The sequence below is a fragment of the Manacus vitellinus genome, unplaced genomic scaffold, assembly GCF_001715985.3.
Source record: "Manacus vitellinus isolate BGI_N305 unplaced genomic scaffold, ASM171598v3 scaffold_10_pilon, whole genome shotgun sequence".
NCBI classification, from domain to species: Eukaryota; Metazoa; Chordata; class Aves; order Passeriformes; family Pipridae; genus Manacus; species Manacus vitellinus.
In genome coordinates this window covers 4,605,487-4,626,130 of record NW_021938838.1, presented here as the reverse complement: position 1 = coordinate 4,626,130, position 20,644 = coordinate 4,605,487, and the positions used below count along the sequence as shown (strand labels likewise).

Genomic DNA, 20,644 nt, shown 5'->3' with positions numbered 1-20,644 from the left:
CACTCAAAGTTGATGTGACATCTGAGGGGGAGGTTGAGTTGCACACACCTGCACTTCAGGAAAACACGATAATACCGCAGAGTTTTGGTCTAAAACTTATTTCCACGATTTTAAAATGGTTGTTAGCAGCTAAGCACAGAACTAAGTTGATCTAAGAGGAAGCAGGGGAATGCTTAATTTGTATCAGGCAAAATCCACATTCCTTTGAGAGTTCCTTCTTCTAAAAGGATGTGAATCACAGCCCTTCTAAAAGGCAGAAATGCACTGCTGGTCATACAGAAACTTCTCTAATGTGTAAAAAGAGGGTTTCTTTTATGATCTGAAGGGATGTCAAAGTAGTTGGTTTGGTGGGGTTTTTTTTTGCTTTAAATCCTAGGAGAAGATTTTCCCTACACAAGTCACAGATCAAAGCCCTGCCAAGAGAGAACCAACTGTACAGTTCCATCATCACCACAGGACTTAAACTGCACAGTGACTGAGGGGCAAGAGGGGTTTTGACTGGTCCATAGGAATTCTGACTTGGCAGTGGTTGATTAAACAAAAGGCTCTTGTAAACCCAGTGTAAATGTTTTAAAAACCCTCAGTACTTATCCATTATTCACACTGCCATGCAATATTTACTGTGACAGCATCCAGGGCCCAGAGAGCTGGGAGCTTGATCCCAGCCTCTTACAGACTCCCTGCATCAGTTGGGATCTTCCACCCCCCCCCCATGCACTTTGGAAGGGAAAGTTTGTGTCCAACACAGCAAGTTCAGGCAAATGGAGGTAGGAATGCAGGAAAATATTCCTATTTGATACTGTTTCCTCCACCTTTTTTTTCCCCAGCTTTAGGGAGCAACAGGCCCATCATTTATTGCCATGTAATACATGACCCTTGTGGATCCCCCTGTAAAGGTTACTCCAGAGCATTGTAATGCATTTTTATACCATTTTCCCTTAAAAAAAAATGTATTCTTCCATTTTGATCAGTAAAACAGTAATTTCTGTAATGCCCTAAGGGACCTGGAGAACAGTAAAAACTGGCAAATCTGGTCTCTTCCTTAAACTTTGCCCATTTAAACTGTATTAGCAGTTTAAGTACACGAATGTGGGTAAATGACAACTGTCTGAAAAAAAATCTGAAATTCAACCTTTCATGGTGTACAGCTGGAGAATGGATGTTCTTTTGCTTAAAGCTGGGATGTGTGGAGATCACACAGCAAGAGGCAAAGGAACTTGCACCCCCCTGCACTAGATATTTTGGAGAAGAGAAAGAAACCCCAGGAATATCGCAAAATCAATAAATAACAGGATGTCACCCGTGGGTGGAATGCTTCAGGTCATGAACGGTGGTGACCTGTGCTGATCCAAATAACCGCAATTAAAAATGGAAATCGTGGCCTGAATTCACCACACGGTGGCACTCAAATCGTTCCAGCCGGGGCAAGGAACGCCCAGCCTGGTCCCCAGGTCGCAGTGACACCTCAGCAGTGACACCTCAGCCTCCAGGTCACCCCCTCGCCCGGGGCAACTGCAAGCTCAGGAAAAATGTTAAGCACATCTCGCTTCACTGAAAACGTTTAAAACGCTCTTCTCACAGCACTGTATGTAACAAAGGAATTAACTTAAGCCTCGTTTTATTCCCCCCCACATCATCATGTGGCTGAACTAATGGAAAACAACATCCCTTGGCAAGCCATTCCCGGGGAATGGGACCTCATGGATGTGAGACGAGAGTAAAAGACTCTCGAGCAATATCCATCAGCATGAATTACCAGCAAGATATGCTGCAGATGGCACAGACAAATGTTGAGAGCAGCTTAGGAGTGTCCTTAATGTGATTTTCTCCACTTTGCCCACACTACTTCGACACAGTCTAAGAACAGTCCTTGGCAGAGAACTGAGTCTGTGGTATCTGGATGGGGCAGAGTTTGCCTCACTATATTGATGTTTCTCTCTTCCTGACAAAGCATAATTCAGTCACTTCAGACCTGATCTGTTTTAATGCAGTACAAGCACCCTACATCCTTTGCTATTAGGCTGTTTTATTTGTCATTTGGTTATAGCATTCAATTATTTATGCTGTTGAGTGTATTTTGCTTCGAGATGCATTTTAATGGAAGTGCAGCACTTATACCTTTCTCTGACCATGAAGGTCAATCCACAAGGCAGGAGGATGAGTCTGCACTTCTTAGACTCAAGAGCACTTCTGTTGTGCAGCCATCACCCACCTCCCTTCTTCACTGCACGGGTCTGGATCAAGAGAAAACAACAGAAATAAGTGTTCTTGGCAACTCCTGGCTGTTCTGAGAAGCCCTCCCTTGTGCCACAACTGGTAAGGCAAAGCCAGTGATAAAACTGGTGATAACATCACCATTGCACATCATTTCTTCCTGCAATACATCACCCCCATCTACCACTGAAACAGTTCTGCAGCTTTCTGTTAGGCCAAGGGGCATTTCTTGCACCAGCTTGCCCTGGTAAATGTGTCAAATATAAAAGAGAATTCAGCTGTTCAAAGCCTTGATAGGAATGTTTTGTTGTCAACTTCCCTCACCTTCTCTAGGTTTAAAGAGTAACTGAAGGACAACGTGTGCTTTGATATATTCCTGCTTCTGTCTGACCTGCAGTAGTATTTCTGCTGGGGAGTCTTGCAGAGGGACACGCTTTGGAAGCAGCACAGCCAGTCCCTGTTTCTCCTCCCTACCTGTCCCTGGACACATGGAGTGTTCCAAGGAAGAAGAGACATTCATCCAGAGGTCAGGGAGGGGTTGGGACTGCAGCTCTCAGTCATGACAACAGCCCAAGCTCCTGGGATGAGGTTGCAGGAGAACCTGAGCTGATCTCACAGCTCCTGAGGCTGAAAGACAGGCCCTTGCTCCCTGTTCCTCCTCTTTGGCCTTGCCCTCTGTTCCTGCTGCCTCTGTTGGTGCCAAGCCCTCACTGGAGAGAGCCCTGGCATTCCACACATCCCCTGAGCCAGTTCAACTCATTGGTCACACCAAAAACTGTTGGTGGGCTCCAAGAAACAGCCAGAGAGGGACATTAGGAAATAGAGTTTGTTATCGACAGTAAAACTGCCTGAATACTGCACACATTTTAACACTTGTTATTAATAAGATTATCTACAGTAATGCTGATTAATCATCAGATGAATTACCATAGTCATATTTTGTCCCATTCAGGAGTGAAAAAAATGGAAAATTAATCCAAGGCTAAAGAACAATGTAAAACTATTCCTTTTCTTGTTTTTTTTTTTAGACCACCATAACTTCATTACAATTTCACTCTGAACTGTAATCTCATTACTTCAAGGTCGCTCAAGCATAACAGCAGTTTTAAATTCAAAGCATCTGCCTCACCAAACAAAAGGGAAATCACACTCTATTATTCTAACTATTGCAGTCTAATATTTATATTATGGCACCTTCAGAAAACAATTCTAGATTCTGTCATTTATGTGGGCTAAGAGTTCATTTTTACTTGAACGGAAGGATAAGGTAGATGTTAACTCAGAAAACATTCCCTCTGGGGAAGGAAAAAATTAAAAAGGAAAAAAAGAAATCTAGGGCTAATTTTAATTAGTTTGCCCTTCCAAAGAAACACATGCAAAAAAAATATATTAATAATGAGACAGCCGAGCAGATGTTTCTGAAAGAGAATATAAAAATAAGTTGTATGAATTACAGGAGAATAAACACAAAACATTTTTTTCTCCTCGTGGCCATGTGGCTTTTACCCACATTATAAAAAAGGCTTTGAAAGTACTGGTTAAAGAAAAGCAGCCACGTTACATTTACACCCACTGATAATCCCACCCTGTCTCCTTCAAACATGGTAATACTCCTACAAGAAAAAATGCAGCTTCCACTGAGAACCCTCCTAAGACAGGTTGGCAGAAAACCTGGCCCAAATATCAGATATTTGCTTCAGATGTGCAGGTACATCCCAACATATCTTCACACAAGCACAGCAGATACATTGGAACACAATTGTTTCAGATCCCCAACAAAAAAAGACATCATGGTTTGTCAGCTCTAAAAGAAAAAAAAATGAGGTTTGTAGTCACCAGGTGCTCGTGATTTGTATCATTAATCTTTAATGGCAGCTAGAAGCTACAGGTTTATAAATATATATATATTTTTCATAATTGTGACAACCAGTGACTAGATGCGGTTTTGGTGGAAAATTGTCTGAAGTACTGTAAGGCTGGGTAAGGTACAAGGCATTATTAGAAAACATTGATTTTTGACTTCTGGTGATATTACATTTTTTTTTTTTTACAAACATTAGAAACAAACATTGTTTGGTGAAATATAAACATTGCAGAAGACACTACAACCAAAAGTAATTTACCAGTCAAGTAACACTTTTTTTTTTTTTTAAACAGAGTTAAATCAAAGAAACAGTATTAAAAACTTGCATGTCGAAGAACACTCCCCTCAACAGGACAGAATCTCCATTACAGAGAGAAATCATTGGTGTGACACTACAGGGGAGGAGTTAGGTTTGTTCAAACCATTCCAAGAACTCTAATTCTCTGTCACAGCAGAATTTTCCTGGGTTACAACATGGATTCATGTCCAGATGTTGGCAGGTTTTGCACCCAGGCAGAGCTCAGCTTGGATCAGCCTTAAAATACCCACATCTGGGTGCACCTCCATGGAGTCAGGACAGGTTGTGCCACAGTTTAGAAACTGGATTTATGAGTAATCCCAACCAAGTTCAGTTTTACTGCTTTTGATCAGCTTTAAAAACCTACACATTAGCTCCTTGAGTTTAAAAGGATAATACAGTTTGGCTTTTTTAAGATAGAGAAAGACAAAAAAAGTTTAAAACTCACAACGGTAACACAACATTTTGTCCTAGAAGGTGGTTTAAAGTGTAATGTGTGAGCCTTGGTTATGCAGTTTGATGAAATATTGTCTTGGTACTTTTAAGAGGAGCATTATTATGATTTAGTGAAGTCAGATCGGACAAAAAAAAAAAAGAGCCTAAAGTTATAACACCATTTAAGACACACAATTTCCTTAATGACACTTTTAACAGAATATTCTACACACAACACACTGATAACATCAACTACACCAGTCAAGTTAACCCCTAAAAAAACCCAGGTGCACCATAGAATTGCATAGAAAGAAATCCCTGGCATTAATACACTTGCACTGGAGACTAGGACTTTCTCCCTGCCTTACTAGACCAAAGCACATATGTTTTTAAAAAAGCACATCTCACACTGGACATTTCTCTTAGCTATATTCTTTGGAATCACTAGTGCATATGTTATTTCAAGCAATTTTCAGGCTGCATGCTACTGTTTCATGTTGTAAAACTAAAACCCCAAGGAAAACAGTTTTCCTGCCTTCCCCTCCAAAAATGTAATGGAAAATAATCTTCTTATGTGTCATAAAATTAAAATCAGACCTCTCTCAACAGCAGAGCTGAATGAAGAGGATATTCCAGTGAGATGGGGACACTCAGGGTCAAAACTCCTCTCTGTAAAGTAAAAAGTCATATTTATAGGTTGGATAAAGAAAGAATCCAAGCAATAGCCAGTGGTTTTATAGCTCAGCATCCACTCTGATCATGGAAGACCTACATTCAAGTCCATACAGGGATGTAGGGAAGTAATCTTATTTATTTGGGGGCAATTCTCTCATAATAAGCTGAACCTGAGAAAACCTTCCTTCGAAACAGTTTGTGTGTTTCCCTGAACATGTTTCATTTTGAAATATGCCACCACCTTCCCTTTTAAACAAAACACTGACCAGCTCCACATAAGGCTGAGGGATTCATTTACTACATTTACTTCTTGCCTTAAACTATTTATGACGGAAAAACCTTCCTCTCAGTGCTCAAGAAGACTTTCAGTCATTCAATAATCCTTCCATCCTCTCCAAACACGTGCACTGAGGATTTCCCAAAAAGCCATGCAGTGGAACTGGAAGGGAAAAGTAATTTTCTTCAGCTCCTCCCTGCAGTGAGCACTTTAATGTCATGATATGACCTCTGCAGACAGACAAAAATCCATCCCAAAGTTTTAATGATACTCATTATGCAGCATCAGATAAATAACAGTAAAAGCTGAAGAGACCACGTCTCCACAAACAGATTTCATAAAAAACTAGAACTTCTGGTTTCAGACAGAATATATATTTAGAATATCTGTGCAAGAGGTGAATATGTACAATAAATATATCTTGTTATATCAACTATAGTCACAGATTTTTTTCTAATTAACTATGCAATTGTAGAGGTGTATCAGGAAGACATATTTCTGACTGACATTTCTTTCGTTGTAATATGGGAAAATATAATCGAATTCTTCCTGCTGCTACAGCTTCAGGATGTCTGGCACAGCTGAGAATATGTCAGGATTTAGAATAGATTATTATATTTTAGTATAAATTTCATTTTAATGACAAAGTCTTTATTGGACTTCTGGTGGGAGAGCTAAGGAACACGGGAGATTTCTTCCTAGGAAATGCTGAAAGGCACATAAAAATTTTAATATATACTCAATAATATGTTAAATATGAGATTCTGAGTATTTCTTTAGGGCTACTTTTTATTAAAATTAGCAGCTGCTTGCCTGTTGGCTCTATGGAAAAACATTTCATGTCTCTGTAAAGGGGTGATGCTTCTGCATGAGCAGACATCTGTTCATTCAAGTGGTACATTTTCCCCTCACATCTGCTGAAGCAACAAAGAGTGTGCACTTATTCTGTTGTTTTCTGGGACTCTGAGGCACACACATTCACAGCAAAAAGTTGCTTGCAAGTGGTAAAAGGTTAAAAAAAATTTAATTTACCTGAAATTATGTATACGTATTGAGAATGAGTAGGACAGTTTCAGTTTTATGCTCATAAATAATATGCTTAGCTAGCTGAAATTCCATTTACAGTCAATAGTTCTGCTTCCTTTTAGGCTCCCTAATAATTAGGGTAAATTTCCAAAATAGTGCCACGAAAGGCATGGAATCACATGCAAAAAAACCTGCCAGTTCAAGTGGGAAGCAGCAAACATCCCTGTCAGACATACAGTACAACTTGACTGGCTGTATAAATTAACATTATAGTGCACATACAATAACATGGCACGTCCCATAAAGCTGCAGCTTTGCACCAGAAATGCCAGACACACTTTTACATCTGCAGAGATATAAGCAGTGAATAATTCCCTTCAGAGTGAAGCACAGGACCCAAGGATCATGGCCTTGCCTAAACCACTCTGGAATCACTTGGAAAGGGAGGTGCCATGAGCTCCATCCATGCAAATAAAAATACAAAGAGGTGACATGTTTCCAGCAGAAGGTTGGCTTGAAAATCTTCAGATATTTTACTTTGCTTGTGAAAGTTCTTTCTGCTGAACAACATTCTTCAGAAATAGGATTTTAAAAAGCGGTTTTGCTCATGCTCCCATTAAAAGGATGGGTGTCCTGCCAACTTAAAAATGGTTAAAAATGTGGTTTTTTTCTCCTCAAAGTTTATGTAAATATTATATAAATATCATTTGATATTTTCATTTCATCTCCATTTATCACAATGCTTCCAGCAAGCCACACATAGATGGCATCAGGTTGAAATCTAAGGGACTGGAAGCTACAGGAATGCTGCCAAGGGACAAAACACTCATGGCCAGTGCAACCAAAACATGTGGTTGGAAATCTGAGTGAGTCTTGTTTGGAAATAAATTCATGTGATAGAACAGCAAATGTGTAATTGAAGGGGTGCAACTGTGGCACATACCACTGATAATTTCTATTAAAACACTTAAATCTTCTTCCACAGAGCTCATCAAGAGCATCCTCCAGTCAAAGCTGCTGGTGCAGCCTCACCTTTCCAGCTTGGAAAAGGAGCTGTTCCTAAATGCTTCCAGAAAGGCCATGTCTGTTACTGGGCTTGCATGTATGTTACCCATAATCTGGGATCAAGTCCAAGCCCCTGAAGTTCCTCACAAAATTCAGGTTTAGGTCAGGCTGAACTGTTTGAAAGCTCAGGAGAACTGTTTTACAGGACATTCTTCTGGTGTTCTACAGCCCCTAAAGTTTTAATATTCAGATCTGTCTGTGGCAAAGGCAGCCACAAATAAAAGAACAGTAACATCTTAACAGTGTTGTAAAGCCATAGCCCAATTCTGACTGCAAAATTTCAACCAGGAACAACAGTAATTCCACCTAAATCGTGATAAAAAATAAAGGGTAGTACAACAACCTCCCAGTGTACTCGGTGCATGTAATCCACTTGGGTATCCCAAACTGAAAGAGTTTAAGCCACAGGTGTTAGAAGGAGATTTTAAAAACTTTTTAGAAACCTTTAGAAAATTTTCAGAGACCTGCAGATGCTGCATAAATCAAATGACAATGAAAACTGCCATTCACTGGAAAATAATTTTGGAGTTGTGGAATCATTCACTGTTAAAAATGGTCTTAGCCCTGTTTGTGTTTCTAAAGCCATTGAAACAGTAAACAGGAATCTTGTTAGAACTTCATGAGCAAAGTTGCAGCATCAGTTGATCTAAAATGCAGAGAAACTACTTTTTTCTCCAAGCATTTTAGTCTGTCCAACCATCCAGCTGTTGGTTCACTCTTTGGGTGAAAAAGGCCGAGCAAAAAGTGCTTTGGAAAGCTCTAACACATAAATAAAAGATGTTTTGCTGTATTTCTACAGATTTCAAAGTGCTTTCAAATGGAGACAGGTCCTTTTCCTTCTCTCCAGTATTAAGGCTCTTATAAAAAAATATAATTTCAACTAAAAGACACTTGGGCTTTTTTTAATCAAATACACCATTTCATATGCTTTAATCACGAGCATTTTAAGACCCTAGTTGTGCAATTCTAGCTTTATATCCATGTTCTAGCAACTTATAGGATTACTGTATTACAAGATGGGGACCTTAATATTCTAAAATGTGAAATCCTCAGGAGATGCTGACAGTACATTTCTCTTATATTCTGTTTCATTAAAAACACAGGGATTAGAAAACTGCCTGGGAAATTAAAACCAAGTTACCAGTACTACAGAAAGCAGTCTTGCTATTACTTCCATTAAATCAGAGACAGTGATCCAGAGAAATTAAATTAAATACTCTTTTCCCATCAACTTTCCAGTCCTCTTTTTCCCCCAGAATTTAGAAGTTTAATTATTCTGACTGAACCAAACCCTCAGGAGACAAAAGTGCTCTCAATTCCCACCGAAGTCAAAAGGTTCTGTGAGAACTCATTACTCCAGACATTACTCAAGCTGCTTGGGACACTTAACTCTTTCAAGGAACATGAAAATGAAGTTAAAAATCACATTTCACTCATTAACAACGTACAGAAGATCCAAAACCTCAAAGGCCTGACCTGACAGCCCTTCAAAACCAGCAGATCACACTGACATTGCTTTTGCCACTCTCAGAAGTTGTATTTGCAGAGGTTCCTCTCCTGCAAACACACATACACCTCAATCCTGGAAAATTAGCACCCAGATTTGGCACCAGCACAACCTGTACTCAGCTGAACTCCCGAAAATTCGAGTTTTAAGAGGAAAATGCTATGTTTACTGCTAATATAATTTAAAAACATATTTAAAACATACCTTTGAAGGCAGAAGTCAGCATACTCCGTGATTTCTATTGGTGTATTTTCATATGGCAAGGTGCAACTTTCTTCGATTTGTCTGACTAAACTTTGCCAGATTTGTCAAATCTGTTCCTTACTGAAATTATTATGAAAAATTTGGAGCACTTAATTTTTCAGAAAGGAGGTCCCTGCCCTGACACACCTTAAGAAATTAAGTTAAACCGTCAACAGGACTAAAAATGAAAGTGTTGCTTGTGATGCAGACCAGAGTTATGATTTAACTCTTGCAGTCTCCAGTTCCCTCGGTGCAATCCCACAACTTTCCCGCTGACCTGAACACAAGCAGCTTTACGGGCCCAATCCTACAGAAACAAACACCAGACCCTGCCAACCCCTTCCACCAACGTACCACACGAATCCTGAACCAAAACACTTTCTTTTGAAAATCTCCCCGTGAGTGACATTTCAGTTAGGCTGTGACGCTATTTTTTTTTCTTTCTAAGTGTGTTTAAATACATGAAATAGGGGTCAAAATTTAAAAAAAAAAAATCTTTGCTTTAAACCAAACATTTTTACAGCATGATGAAACACAGCTACACCTTGGGGCATCCCTGCTCTTGTCCTTTTGGGTTGCAAACTCATCTGTCCCTCAGCCCTCCATTATGAGGCCTTTAACCCCAAACTGACACGGGAGGGTGAGCGCAGATCCAGCCCCTCGCCGGAGCCGGGCTTTGCTTCAGCAGGATTAGGCAAATGGGACGGCTGGAGGGATGCCCTGTGACCCTGCCCTCCGTGTCACCTGCTGAGCGACAGCAGCCGCCTCCGGCACCTTGGAAGCCTTGTGCATGCCATGGATCCCGGTCCCGGCGCGTCAGTCCCGCCCATCCCAGAGCCCCCCCGGCGAGATGCTTGCTTTGGGTGGCCGCCAAGCGTCGGCGGACTGAGGGGAACCCGCCGCCCACCACCCCCGTGAGGCGAGCGAGGGTCCCCCGGCATCGCCAGCGACCCCGGAAAGCCAAATCACCCCGCCGGGCACAGAACTCGGGAAAAGCCCTCCCGGCGGCTCTCTGGGAGGCGGCGGGGCAGCCCCCGGGCGGGGGGATCCCCCCGGCCCCCCGGCTCAGATGAAGTGGATCCAGGCGGAGCTGTCGGGGTCCTGCGGGAGGCCGGTGCCGGGCGGGAGGACGCTGCCGGCCCGCAGCCGGTAGTTCTTGCCCTCGATTTGTGTGTCCCAGTACTCGGCCGCCGGCCACGCGGTACCGGACGGCGAACTCGAGCGTGGCCTCGGCGGCGCAGCGCCCAGAGGCAGCAGGAAGGCGAAGCGGTCGTTGATGCCGTCGGGCGGCCCGGGCGGCTGGTACGCGGCGGGAGCCTCCGCGCAGCTGGCCCAGCCATTGAGCGTGTACCGCACCGACACCACCTTCTCGTAGGCGAGGTTGAGGACGCGCACGGCTCCGCGCAGCCCCGCGGGCTCTGCCCGCACCCACTCCAGCCTCACCTTGTGCTGCCGCACCCGCTCACGAAGCCCGAGTGGCTTCCGGGCTGCGGCGGGAACAGCGGCTCCAGCAGCGGCGGCGGCGGCCCCGAACAGCACCGGGCTCCAGGTCGGCCCAGCGCGGCGGCTTTCCTGGTTTGAGGCAGGTCTGCGGGCGCGCGTGGGCGGCGGCGGGCAGCGGCACCCGCGGCAGGCGGCCTCGCAGAAGAGGTGCACGGAGGTGAGCTCAGCCCAGGGAGTCGGCAACCGCACGTCTTGCGGCGCGACGGAGCTGCTGCTGCAGCGGGGGCGCAGGCTGCGTTCGCCCGGAGCGTGGGCAGCGACTTGGCCGCGGCGCTGCGTGGGGCTGGGGGGCACGCGGGGGCAGCGTGGGCTCCCGGCCCCGCGTCGCGCGGCTTCTCGCCCGCCGCCTTCCCGCACCACGGGCTTGGGCGCCGGGCGTCGCCGTCGGGGCTGCCAGCCCCCCTGCACAATGCTCGGCCAGGCTGCCATAGAGGCAGGCGCTGCAAGCTGAAGTTGCGCGGCAGGTAAGAGCCGGGCGCGGCGCGGCACCGAGCGGTGCAGCGAGCCCGCCTTATCCGATGGGGCGCCGGCGGGAGCGGCGGCGGGCCGGCGCTGGCGCGGCACCCCGGCGTCCTCCCTCTCGTGGCGGGTGAGCGAGGCGGCTCAGCGCCCGGTCGCGGGCTTCTGCCGGTCGCCGGAGCCGGCGGGATCGCCTCGGACGCTGTGCAGTCGCGGCCGGCCCGGGGGATGCCGGCGGGTGCATCTTGTGCGGGGGGCGGCGGCGGGGCCGCCGCTGTCCGGCCTGCCGCTGCTGCCGTGCCGGCGGTCAGGCAGCGGACACACGGCCCCGAGCATCTTCCTGCCCATGGCTCCACCCCTGCCCGCCTCGCCACGGCCCCTGAGCACACCCCGCGGCTACCCCCAGTACCGCGGCTACGCCGTCCCTCTCCTCCTCTTCCTCCTCCGCCTCCTCGCTGCGTTCTGGGTCTTTCCTCGAGGATCTCATCCAAAAAGAGGAGGCGGGAGGGATTCCCCAGTGGAAACATTAAAATTCATAGCGGCGCTCTCGCTCGCCCGACCCGCTACAGAAATAGCTGCGGGAGAAAAGAGGCAAAGCCGGGCTCGGGGAGATTACACGGGCCGATAAGAAACAGCTGGCTGGCAACTTGGATCTCGCAGTGTACATTTAAAGGAAGAAATCCAGCTAATCTGCTGTAATGCGTTTACTGTACATCTGCCCAATAAAATGCACCTGCCGCAGTCCTGCCGCTCATCGCCCCCGAGCAGCTCCGGCCGAAACGCGGGGGGACGATTGTGACACAGAAACCCCGGCGGTTCTTGTCGGAAGAGCGTTTGGCAACTGCCGAGCAATATCCAGCTGAATTACAGTTTAATGACGAGCAGACTCTGGTGTAGCCAGTTCAAGGCGCTAAACCACCATTTTAGTAAGCCGCTTCATTCCAGACTTTCCGTAATCTGGGACTCATTTTTAATTAGTAAATTGCATTAAAAACAATGATCCAACCGTCCTGCCAGAGCCTGAGCCTGAACTGTGTTGACATGTGATTCTGATTTAGCTTCTGAGCAGGAGCTTTTTACACCTCGAGCATTTTATCTGCAGCACTTGGTGTTCCTTTGACAGTCTGGGCAGTGGAAATGCGGCTGATGAGATTAAGAACGGGACAAATAAACCCGATAAGGACCAAGTGCTAAAAAGCCACTAGAACACAGGGAAGAGTTATTCGCTGCCTCCTATTAGAACTATCAGCTTTAATTCCTTTACTAATAAGTATGAAAAAAAATCCTAGATTATTGCTGCTGGGTTCCAAATGTTTTTAATGACAGATGGTTCATAAGCAGGGGATAAAAAATTCTGCTCATCAGTGTTAAATTTGACACCATTAAGCTTTGTCGTGCCATCGTCTCACATTCATAGGCTGATCATAGGTTTTGAAAAATCAAATACGAATAACATAAATAATTACATCTGAATTCATTAGCCCAGGATCTTAAAATTGTCTCATTTGTCCTTTAACGCCTCACAGAAATTAGTATTTCAGGAAAATAAGGTTTTCATCTACTCACACTTAATTTGGGGAGAAAAAGAACTGACCCAAATAATTGTTCAAACAGGTTTTCAGGTTATATCCTTTTGAATCATTGTTAGAGTAATTTTTCTCTGTCATAACATTTGCTAAGGAATTACCACTTCTTTGTGCTGATTTCACTTTAAAACAAGTAAAGAGTAAGAACATTCTTTTTTACATTGATATGCAAAGTCTTGGTATTTTTAAACCATTGTGAAACTATTGGAACTAATACACTAAATTGGTTTAAACCCAATAACACATTCAGTCAGGTTTAGGTGTCTTTGTGGCATGGACAGGGAATAAGACTTCAGAATAATTTAGTTTCCACTGTGCTTTACACAACTGGGGCACCTTAGTAAAGTTTCACTTCCCTCTTCTGGTAATGGTAGTTGCCCAACTTCTTCTTACCATAAACTTGGGTAATACTCCTGCTTTTTGGCTTTCCCAGGCCTCCTCTTTCCTCCCACAACCCTGGTACTATTTCATGGAACAAAAAAACCCCAACTTCTTTCTTCACTGGTGATTGCAGGTGATGTAGTTCACGTAACCAAGTTTAAAATACAGGTTTCTCAAAGGTCATAAAGAGAATAGTACCATAAAAAAAGAAAAAAGAGAAAATACAGTGAAAAGAAAGAAAAAAAAACCAAAGCAACACAATAAGCTTTGGACTAGCCAGGTCAAGCCAACATGAGATACAGATGGACAGCCATATAAACTGACTGACAGCATGAGAACACAGTTCAGAAATGTCACTTGAGTTCTGCTCTTGTCATAGTCGGGTAAAAAACAACAGTTCTTTAACCTTGCAAGAGAATGAGAGCACTGTGTGTGTGTGTGTGTGTGTGTGTGAATAGTGGGGGAAAAGGTAGAAAGAGACTTGATATAAATGCATGTCTGCTGTGAATAATTTCACAGGTGACTCTTATGGAGTAAGAGTGGAACAAAGCCATTTACAGGTTTTAAAAATCAGAAAGAACATCAACTCACCCTAGTCCTGGGGGTGTTCACATTTTCACCTGCTGTTTCCTGCAGACACCTCAAGTTCTGACACACACAGGGACCCCCCAGCCTTGTCTCTGTTGAGCACTGTCACTGTGTAAATGCCACCAGAATCTGTAACAAAGGCATTTCTCACTTTTGCTTTTTTCTCTTGATCTGAACATTCCCAGCATGTCTCATTGAATCTGAGGATGCTCCTGCTTTCTTTTTACTCCTGCTCACTTGCCAAGGGTGAAGCTGTTGGAATTCTTACCCACATCTTTCACTTCTGAGGGTGTCCTTACTACTAGGCTGCTCTTCCCCCTCTGATGAATTTAAGACAGACACAGTAAATGAAAGTTTTGAGCACTGAAATTTAACAAATACACACACACATATTCCCTCAAATAGCCTGCAGCCTTGTGCATCCTTCTGTGTTGTGGAAACTGTGGTACAAGTTGACAATGGGAAGCATCAGACCCCATTTGTAAAAGGAAGTCCCTTTGGGTTTGCCTACTGTAAATAACTGTGCACAGCAAAAGCTTCAACCCACAGAAGCGAGCAAGCAGAACCACACACAGAGACTCTGCTTTAATGTATGCAGTGGTAGCAGCCTTACACCACCCCCTCTCCATCCTAATTTAGTTCCCAAAATTTTGAACATGTTAAGTTTCAAAGTCCAATCCGTCTCTGCATTTACAGTGCTGTGTTAAGGACACCATCCAAGGCTCTTTTCTAAATACTACTGTCAGTAACAGAGCTGACACAGAAGTCATTAGTGCCGACCTAGCTACCCCCTTTAAAGAAATACCTCTTATCTTCTCGCTGGAAAATAGTATTTTCGTGACTAGATAATTTTGAAGGTGCCAGCAGGAATAGAGACCCCATCATTTAAATTCTAGAGCTCGTGTTGCTCTATTGTAGGGTAAGAAGAGCAGAAGGTCTTAAATTACAATTAACGTTGACAGGCTTAGGAAATGGTGCTCGGGCATTGTTTTCATTCCTGCGGATTCCTCTCCCTTGGCAGGTTCAAACAGCACGGTCACAGGATAAAGGTTTGTCCTAATTAACATTGTCCTAATAACATTTTGTTGACCTGTCTCTGCATCTTCCAGCTGACGTCAAAAATTCGAGAGGCAGCCTCTCGTTTGCCTCCGCAAACCCGAGTGCCCCTGACATTTCTGCCGTGCCAAACTGCACCTAAAAATCCGCCTGATGCCTGAGATTTTCCAGCTAACTGAGCTGAGACGTTTGGTCCCCCTCTTCTGTTGAGATTTAAATTGTCTGAAAGAAAAAGGGAGAACTGCAGCAGGCAGTGAACCAGGAGCTTTTTTTTTTTTTTCCTGCTGCATTTATTGATTGTCTGGAGCCCAGGTAATCCAGGAGAAAGCAAACACGGGCGCTGGGGAGCATTAGGCACAACCACGGTGGAACCATTAATAGGGCAGAGTGTCTGAGTGCTGGGGCTTATCCAAAGTGGCCCCTGTCACATGTCCACTTTAACTTTCCAGAACAGGTTTATATTTAGTAATGAGCACTGCAGGCAGATAAAATGGATGTAAAGGCGAAGTGCATTACGGTTACATCAGCTCTGGAGGTGAAGTGGTGACTCAGTGCGTGGATTGGAAAGGTCAGCTTCTACTCTCATTTGTATCTGTGCAGCTCCCCTGAAGCTGATGAACTGTGTAGGTGTTACATGAGAATATCACCCCCAAGTTTAATAATCTTATGTGACTGCATGAATCTGACAATGGTATTTACACTGACAGTCTGTGAGCCTTGCGTGAGACAGTTGCTCTGCACACTTATAATTTAAAAATACCTTCCCACACCATTTCACACTGAAGATTAACTCAGACTTTACTTATTTCCCCAAGAAATTATCTTAGTCACATTTCTAGAAGTGCCATATTAGAATTAGGTAATATGCCTGAGGTGAATATATATAAAAAAAATTAACTATTCTGTTGAAGAACAATGGTATTGATTTCTGTATCAAATATTACCTTCACTTAACCAGGTTATACAGTCTTTATCTATTAAGATGAAAGTTGTGTGATACACAGAGTTGTATCAAGGACATTTGATGTCAAACAAAGATCAGTGATTAATTTCCAAAGGGCTGCAAGTTCTGCTAAACTGAGATGGGACCCTTGGCAAAGGTGCTTTGTGGTTGGGATTTTGGTTTCTGGGGTTTTGGGTTTTGTTTTGTTGTACTTTATTTTTGGTTTTAAATACTGGGATCCAAACGAAGACACAGTATCAACAAGAAAATAGAATTGTAAGAGTTTACCTCCGCTCATGACCTTGTGAATCTGCCTTACACTATGATGAAGCTCACACATAATTTATTGGTTAATCATTAACTGTCTCTGTTGGCTCTTAAGTGATTGGCTTAAGACTTCTGGAGAGCATAAGCTAAAAAAAAAAAAACAAACCCACAAAACAATTAACACAGTGGAAAAGAAAAATACCCAAACAGATACATCTCCTTTTTGTGAAGAAAATGATAAAGAACATTTAAAGTATTTTTCTTATATAGTTAGTTCTGCTCTTTTTTAGGATTGAATTTTTTAACAAGGATTAAGTAACATCCAGCAGGACTGGGACTCTTTCAGTCCTAGAACTTTTAACACAGCTTTTCATGCAAATATCTGAATAAATGCACTTGAGGATGTCCCCAGATCCCATCTTCTGGTAAGAGTCCTTGTGACTCAGTCTTCATGCCATGTTATAAAATAACCACAGGGCTTTCTATCAACTGCAAATGGTCTCAGTAGTGCTAGTTAATTATTTTAGACATAAAAATATGCTCGTTGCATATTTGATTTTAATATTTTTTCATAAAGTTCTATTGGTCAGGCAGTGATTCACTGTGATTATTTAGATTCCTTATATTTAAAGAGCAAATGGTCTTCTCAGTTTGTTTTTTTTTTAATTTGTTCCTTTCTTCACCTTTCTCACAGTTTTTCTTTCTGAAAAATGTGAAATGTGGTCATTTCACATCCATTTTTCCATATGCACGACTCTCTTCTTATTCATTAAATTAATTCTTATTTTTAAACCCCTGCACAGACTCTCTCCTCATTTTTGCCTCCAAGCTCCCAGTTCTGTCCTTCCTCCCATTTCCAGCTCCCAGAGCTCCCTCCCAGCCCTTCCTTCCCCACCTCCTGAGCCCAGTGGCTGCTCCTGGACAGGAGGCTCTGCCCTATCCATGCAAACTGGATGTGGATGATCCGAGGTCGATGATGGGTCAAGCGTCACGTCCGACCTCCCCGAAATCCTTCACATCTGGGGATGTTCTCCCCCATCACTTTTACACCCCTGGTGAAGAGAAGGTGTGAAGGGCAGGAGCAGTGCCCATGAGTGACCACACCAGAGGTCAGATTAACCTGATTATCTCGGGATAAAAGCGATCCACTTGCCAGCTTCCAGCTGCAAAAACAAGCGGAGCAGCGCCAGGCAAACGGAGCTCCCAACAAGGGCCACTTCTGTTGCAGTCTCCTGACAACCACACAGGTCAAGGAGCCCAAGTACACAAGAAATCAATCAAAATCAGATGGCAAGTAAAGTGCAGGTGCCAGAGCTGACACAGCTCCAGACAAGGAAGAGATTTCAACCCCGTCTAGGAAGTCTAAACGTTATCCTACAACATACGGCTCTAAAATGGGAATATGTAACAAGGAGCACTGTACAAACATTCCAGGGTGAAATAAGGAATGCACCAATAAAAATGACACTGTGTGTGGAATCTTGAGGATGTGAAAAATCCAGCAGCTGTAAGGCATAAAGAAATGGATGTGCTTGATCTGTTTGGTCCAAACTACTCTGAAACTTTTAAGTCTTCACAAAGTGCTCCCACCTGTGGAAAATGCCACTCCCAAGGATACTTCAAACCCTTCCTGGAGGAACACAAAAGCTGTTCTCTCTCAGAAGATGCTCAATGGTACTTCAGCTGAGATTGCTTCCTGCACTCCATGCTAGAGCAGCAGAGCAGAAGAGTGAAAAAGGAGCTGGCACTGGGAATGATGAAGTGAAGGGACACAAAATAGAAATTCCTGAGTCGCCGTTTCTCTCGAGCCACACAAAGGTCTCACTCCTGCAGGAAGGTCCTGAGCAGTTACACTGGCACTGTGCTCCCCCAGCAGACTGAAGCAGTGCAACTGTTTCTAACTGCTTTTAAAAAGAACAGTCCTCATGCCTGGGTGCAGATTTTACATATAAATCAAAAAACAATGTAGAAAACATGATGATATCCAGGACTTTTTAACTGATAACGTCAGGAATGAATCAAAAATGTGGGAGGTTCCACTGCTCTCTGGACTCCCTTCCTTACCAGTCAGCCACGCTGGGGAGCTGCAGTGCTGTCTAGACTGACCTAACATTTCTATATTTAATTTCATGCTGGTTTAAAGCTTGTTAGACTGTGAGAACACCAATAAAATTTCCTTGTGAGCACCAGGGATATTTGTGGTTTTGTAGATGCTATTAACAGAATTATAAGCTGATGAATGCCAACTACTTACATGTAGGTTTAGTTTCTTCCTGACCATAAGATAGATTCATTAGAGCTTTAAATAGCTTGTTCTGGGGATGAAGTGTAACCTCTTCCCTCAGATTCACTCTGTCTGGTTGGCCTTGCACAGTAATTTGGTGTTTGATGCTGCTGAGCACTGAAGCAATGCCTAACTTTAGGAATATTCTTAAATCCACGGTTACTCTGCAAGGCATTTAATAACATTATAAACTTTAAGACTGCTAAGTCCTATTGAGCTTCAGATAAACATTTGCATGCATTCCTTGCTCATTTGTCACCTAAAAGAAATGGAAATGACCTGGAAATCACACAGTGGTGGCACTGACAGAATCATTTTTTCTTACTCATTCTAAGTAGATTCATTTTTTTAAATCCTGTTAATGTGTTCTTTGCTTGTTTCTGTTTAATATGTACCCTCTGCATTCTGGTGGCCACTTATTCTTGTTTCAGCTCATACTAGATAAGGGACTTTCAGATCAAGTTCTCTTTTGCTTTTGTGTTAAACAAAATACAAAATAAAACAGCACTTCCCACAGATACACAGGTAACTGCAATTCAACTCAGCACTCAGAACAGGGATTCATTGCAACTGACTCTTCCCTTCTTTTGATGCTCTGATAAAAACTTGGGATAGGGAGAGATAATACCTGTGCAAAGCTCCTGATGGCACACGATTTCCACTTTAAAACAGATGGAGGAATTCAAGGTATTTTTATTTTTTTTTACCAATAAATATGTGCATCAATGTAGTTTTTCAGTGTCAAATCAGACAGAGGTTTTACTACAACCTGATGGAAGATAACATTGCTATGAACCACAGTCACTGATTATTGCTACAGGACCTGGAGCAAAAGGCCAGAAAAGCTGCTGAGTAAAGGCCTAGAACATAAAGAAACAAACCCACACTTCAGCCATCTTAAGTCAATCAAGTGATGTGCCCTTGAACACACTGGGTTCTTCTAGCACAGGAAACAGCAGCTTCTTGTTTTTGTGTGAGTCCTCTCAAGAAAAACACCATTCCTGTTCAAGGAAAGGAAATCAAGTTAAGGGCTGGACCAGCCAGAAGTGCTTCCTGCATCCAAGGTGCCAAAACACAACAAGTGAACTGTTGACAACAATTAAAAATACAATGATGGAACACCTGAAAGTTAAATCAACATTTTTCTCCTATTGTTTTAGGTCCAAACTTTCAAAGGACTAAATCCAGAGGACTTGCTGTCAAATCCTGGAGCCAGAAGGAAAATGTGCCTCTAATTCCATTGTTCTGAGAGAAAACAATCAGCTTGCCAGCATGCAATTCCTTCAAGTGAAGGAAATCCAGAAGCTGAACCCAAACCAGGCAGGGACACTCTCACTGCCAACAGAATAAATAATGCTCAGCAGCAGCAGGCAAGAAAGCAGTTCATAAACACAAACTAAAGCAGAATCATCCCTATGAGGGGAATAGGGCTGTTAGTCCTAAAAGGATCTTATACATCTGACTGTTCCATAATTTTGAATGCTCTGAATAGGAATTCAGTTTCTAGATATTGATGCCATACTCCCCTCTGGAAACACCTGAATGCTGCTGTGTGTAAATGCTCACCTTGGGGCATGACAGGGCTGAACACAGCCTGCTGTTGTCCATCTGGGAATGCTTCATTCCTGGCTACAGCTGATGGAGCTCAGTCACCTCCTCTGACTCACATACACGAGATTTACAGGGAACAATAGAAATCAGCATTTTGTATCCTCCAACTAACAGAAAATGGTGGGGTCGTTGCTAAGCATGGGAACTGTGCAGGAAGAAAAGGGACAAAGTATCACCTATATTCAAACCAAACAATATTTTGTTATATAAAATACATTTCAAAATAATGTAAGCTGTTAGAGAAGACTGTAATTTTAGAGGATACTTTGAAAACTAATCATCCCAAGGCAGCTGAATTTCTACTTGATGTTATGACACTGGAGATCTTAAAAACTACAGGAGGGGTGGATAGTAAAGCTGAG

General features: G+C 43.4%; 1 protein-coding gene and 1 pseudogene across 1 annotated transcript; one reads left to right on the top strand and one right to left on the bottom strand.

Annotated features, from left to right (window-relative positions):
- Nucleotides 1-10,669: 10,669 nt before the first annotated feature.
- On the bottom strand, nt 10,670-11,914 carry LOC115308063 (protein phosphatase 1 regulatory subunit 3E-like). Its single transcript, XM_029965512.1, is given in 11 exon segments — nt 10,670-10,792; nt 10,794-10,843; nt 10,846-11,070; nt 11,073-11,142; nt 11,145-11,239; nt 11,242-11,479; nt 11,482-11,499; nt 11,502-11,552; nt 11,554-11,590; nt 11,592-11,684; nt 11,736-11,914. Coding segments are annotated over 11 exon segments (1,179 nt in total).
- Nucleotides 11,915-16,789: 4,875 nt separating this feature from the next.
- On the top strand, nt 16,790-18,356 carry LOC115308062 (annotated as a pseudogene).
- The last annotated feature ends 2,288 nt before the right edge of the window (nt 18,357-20,644 follow it).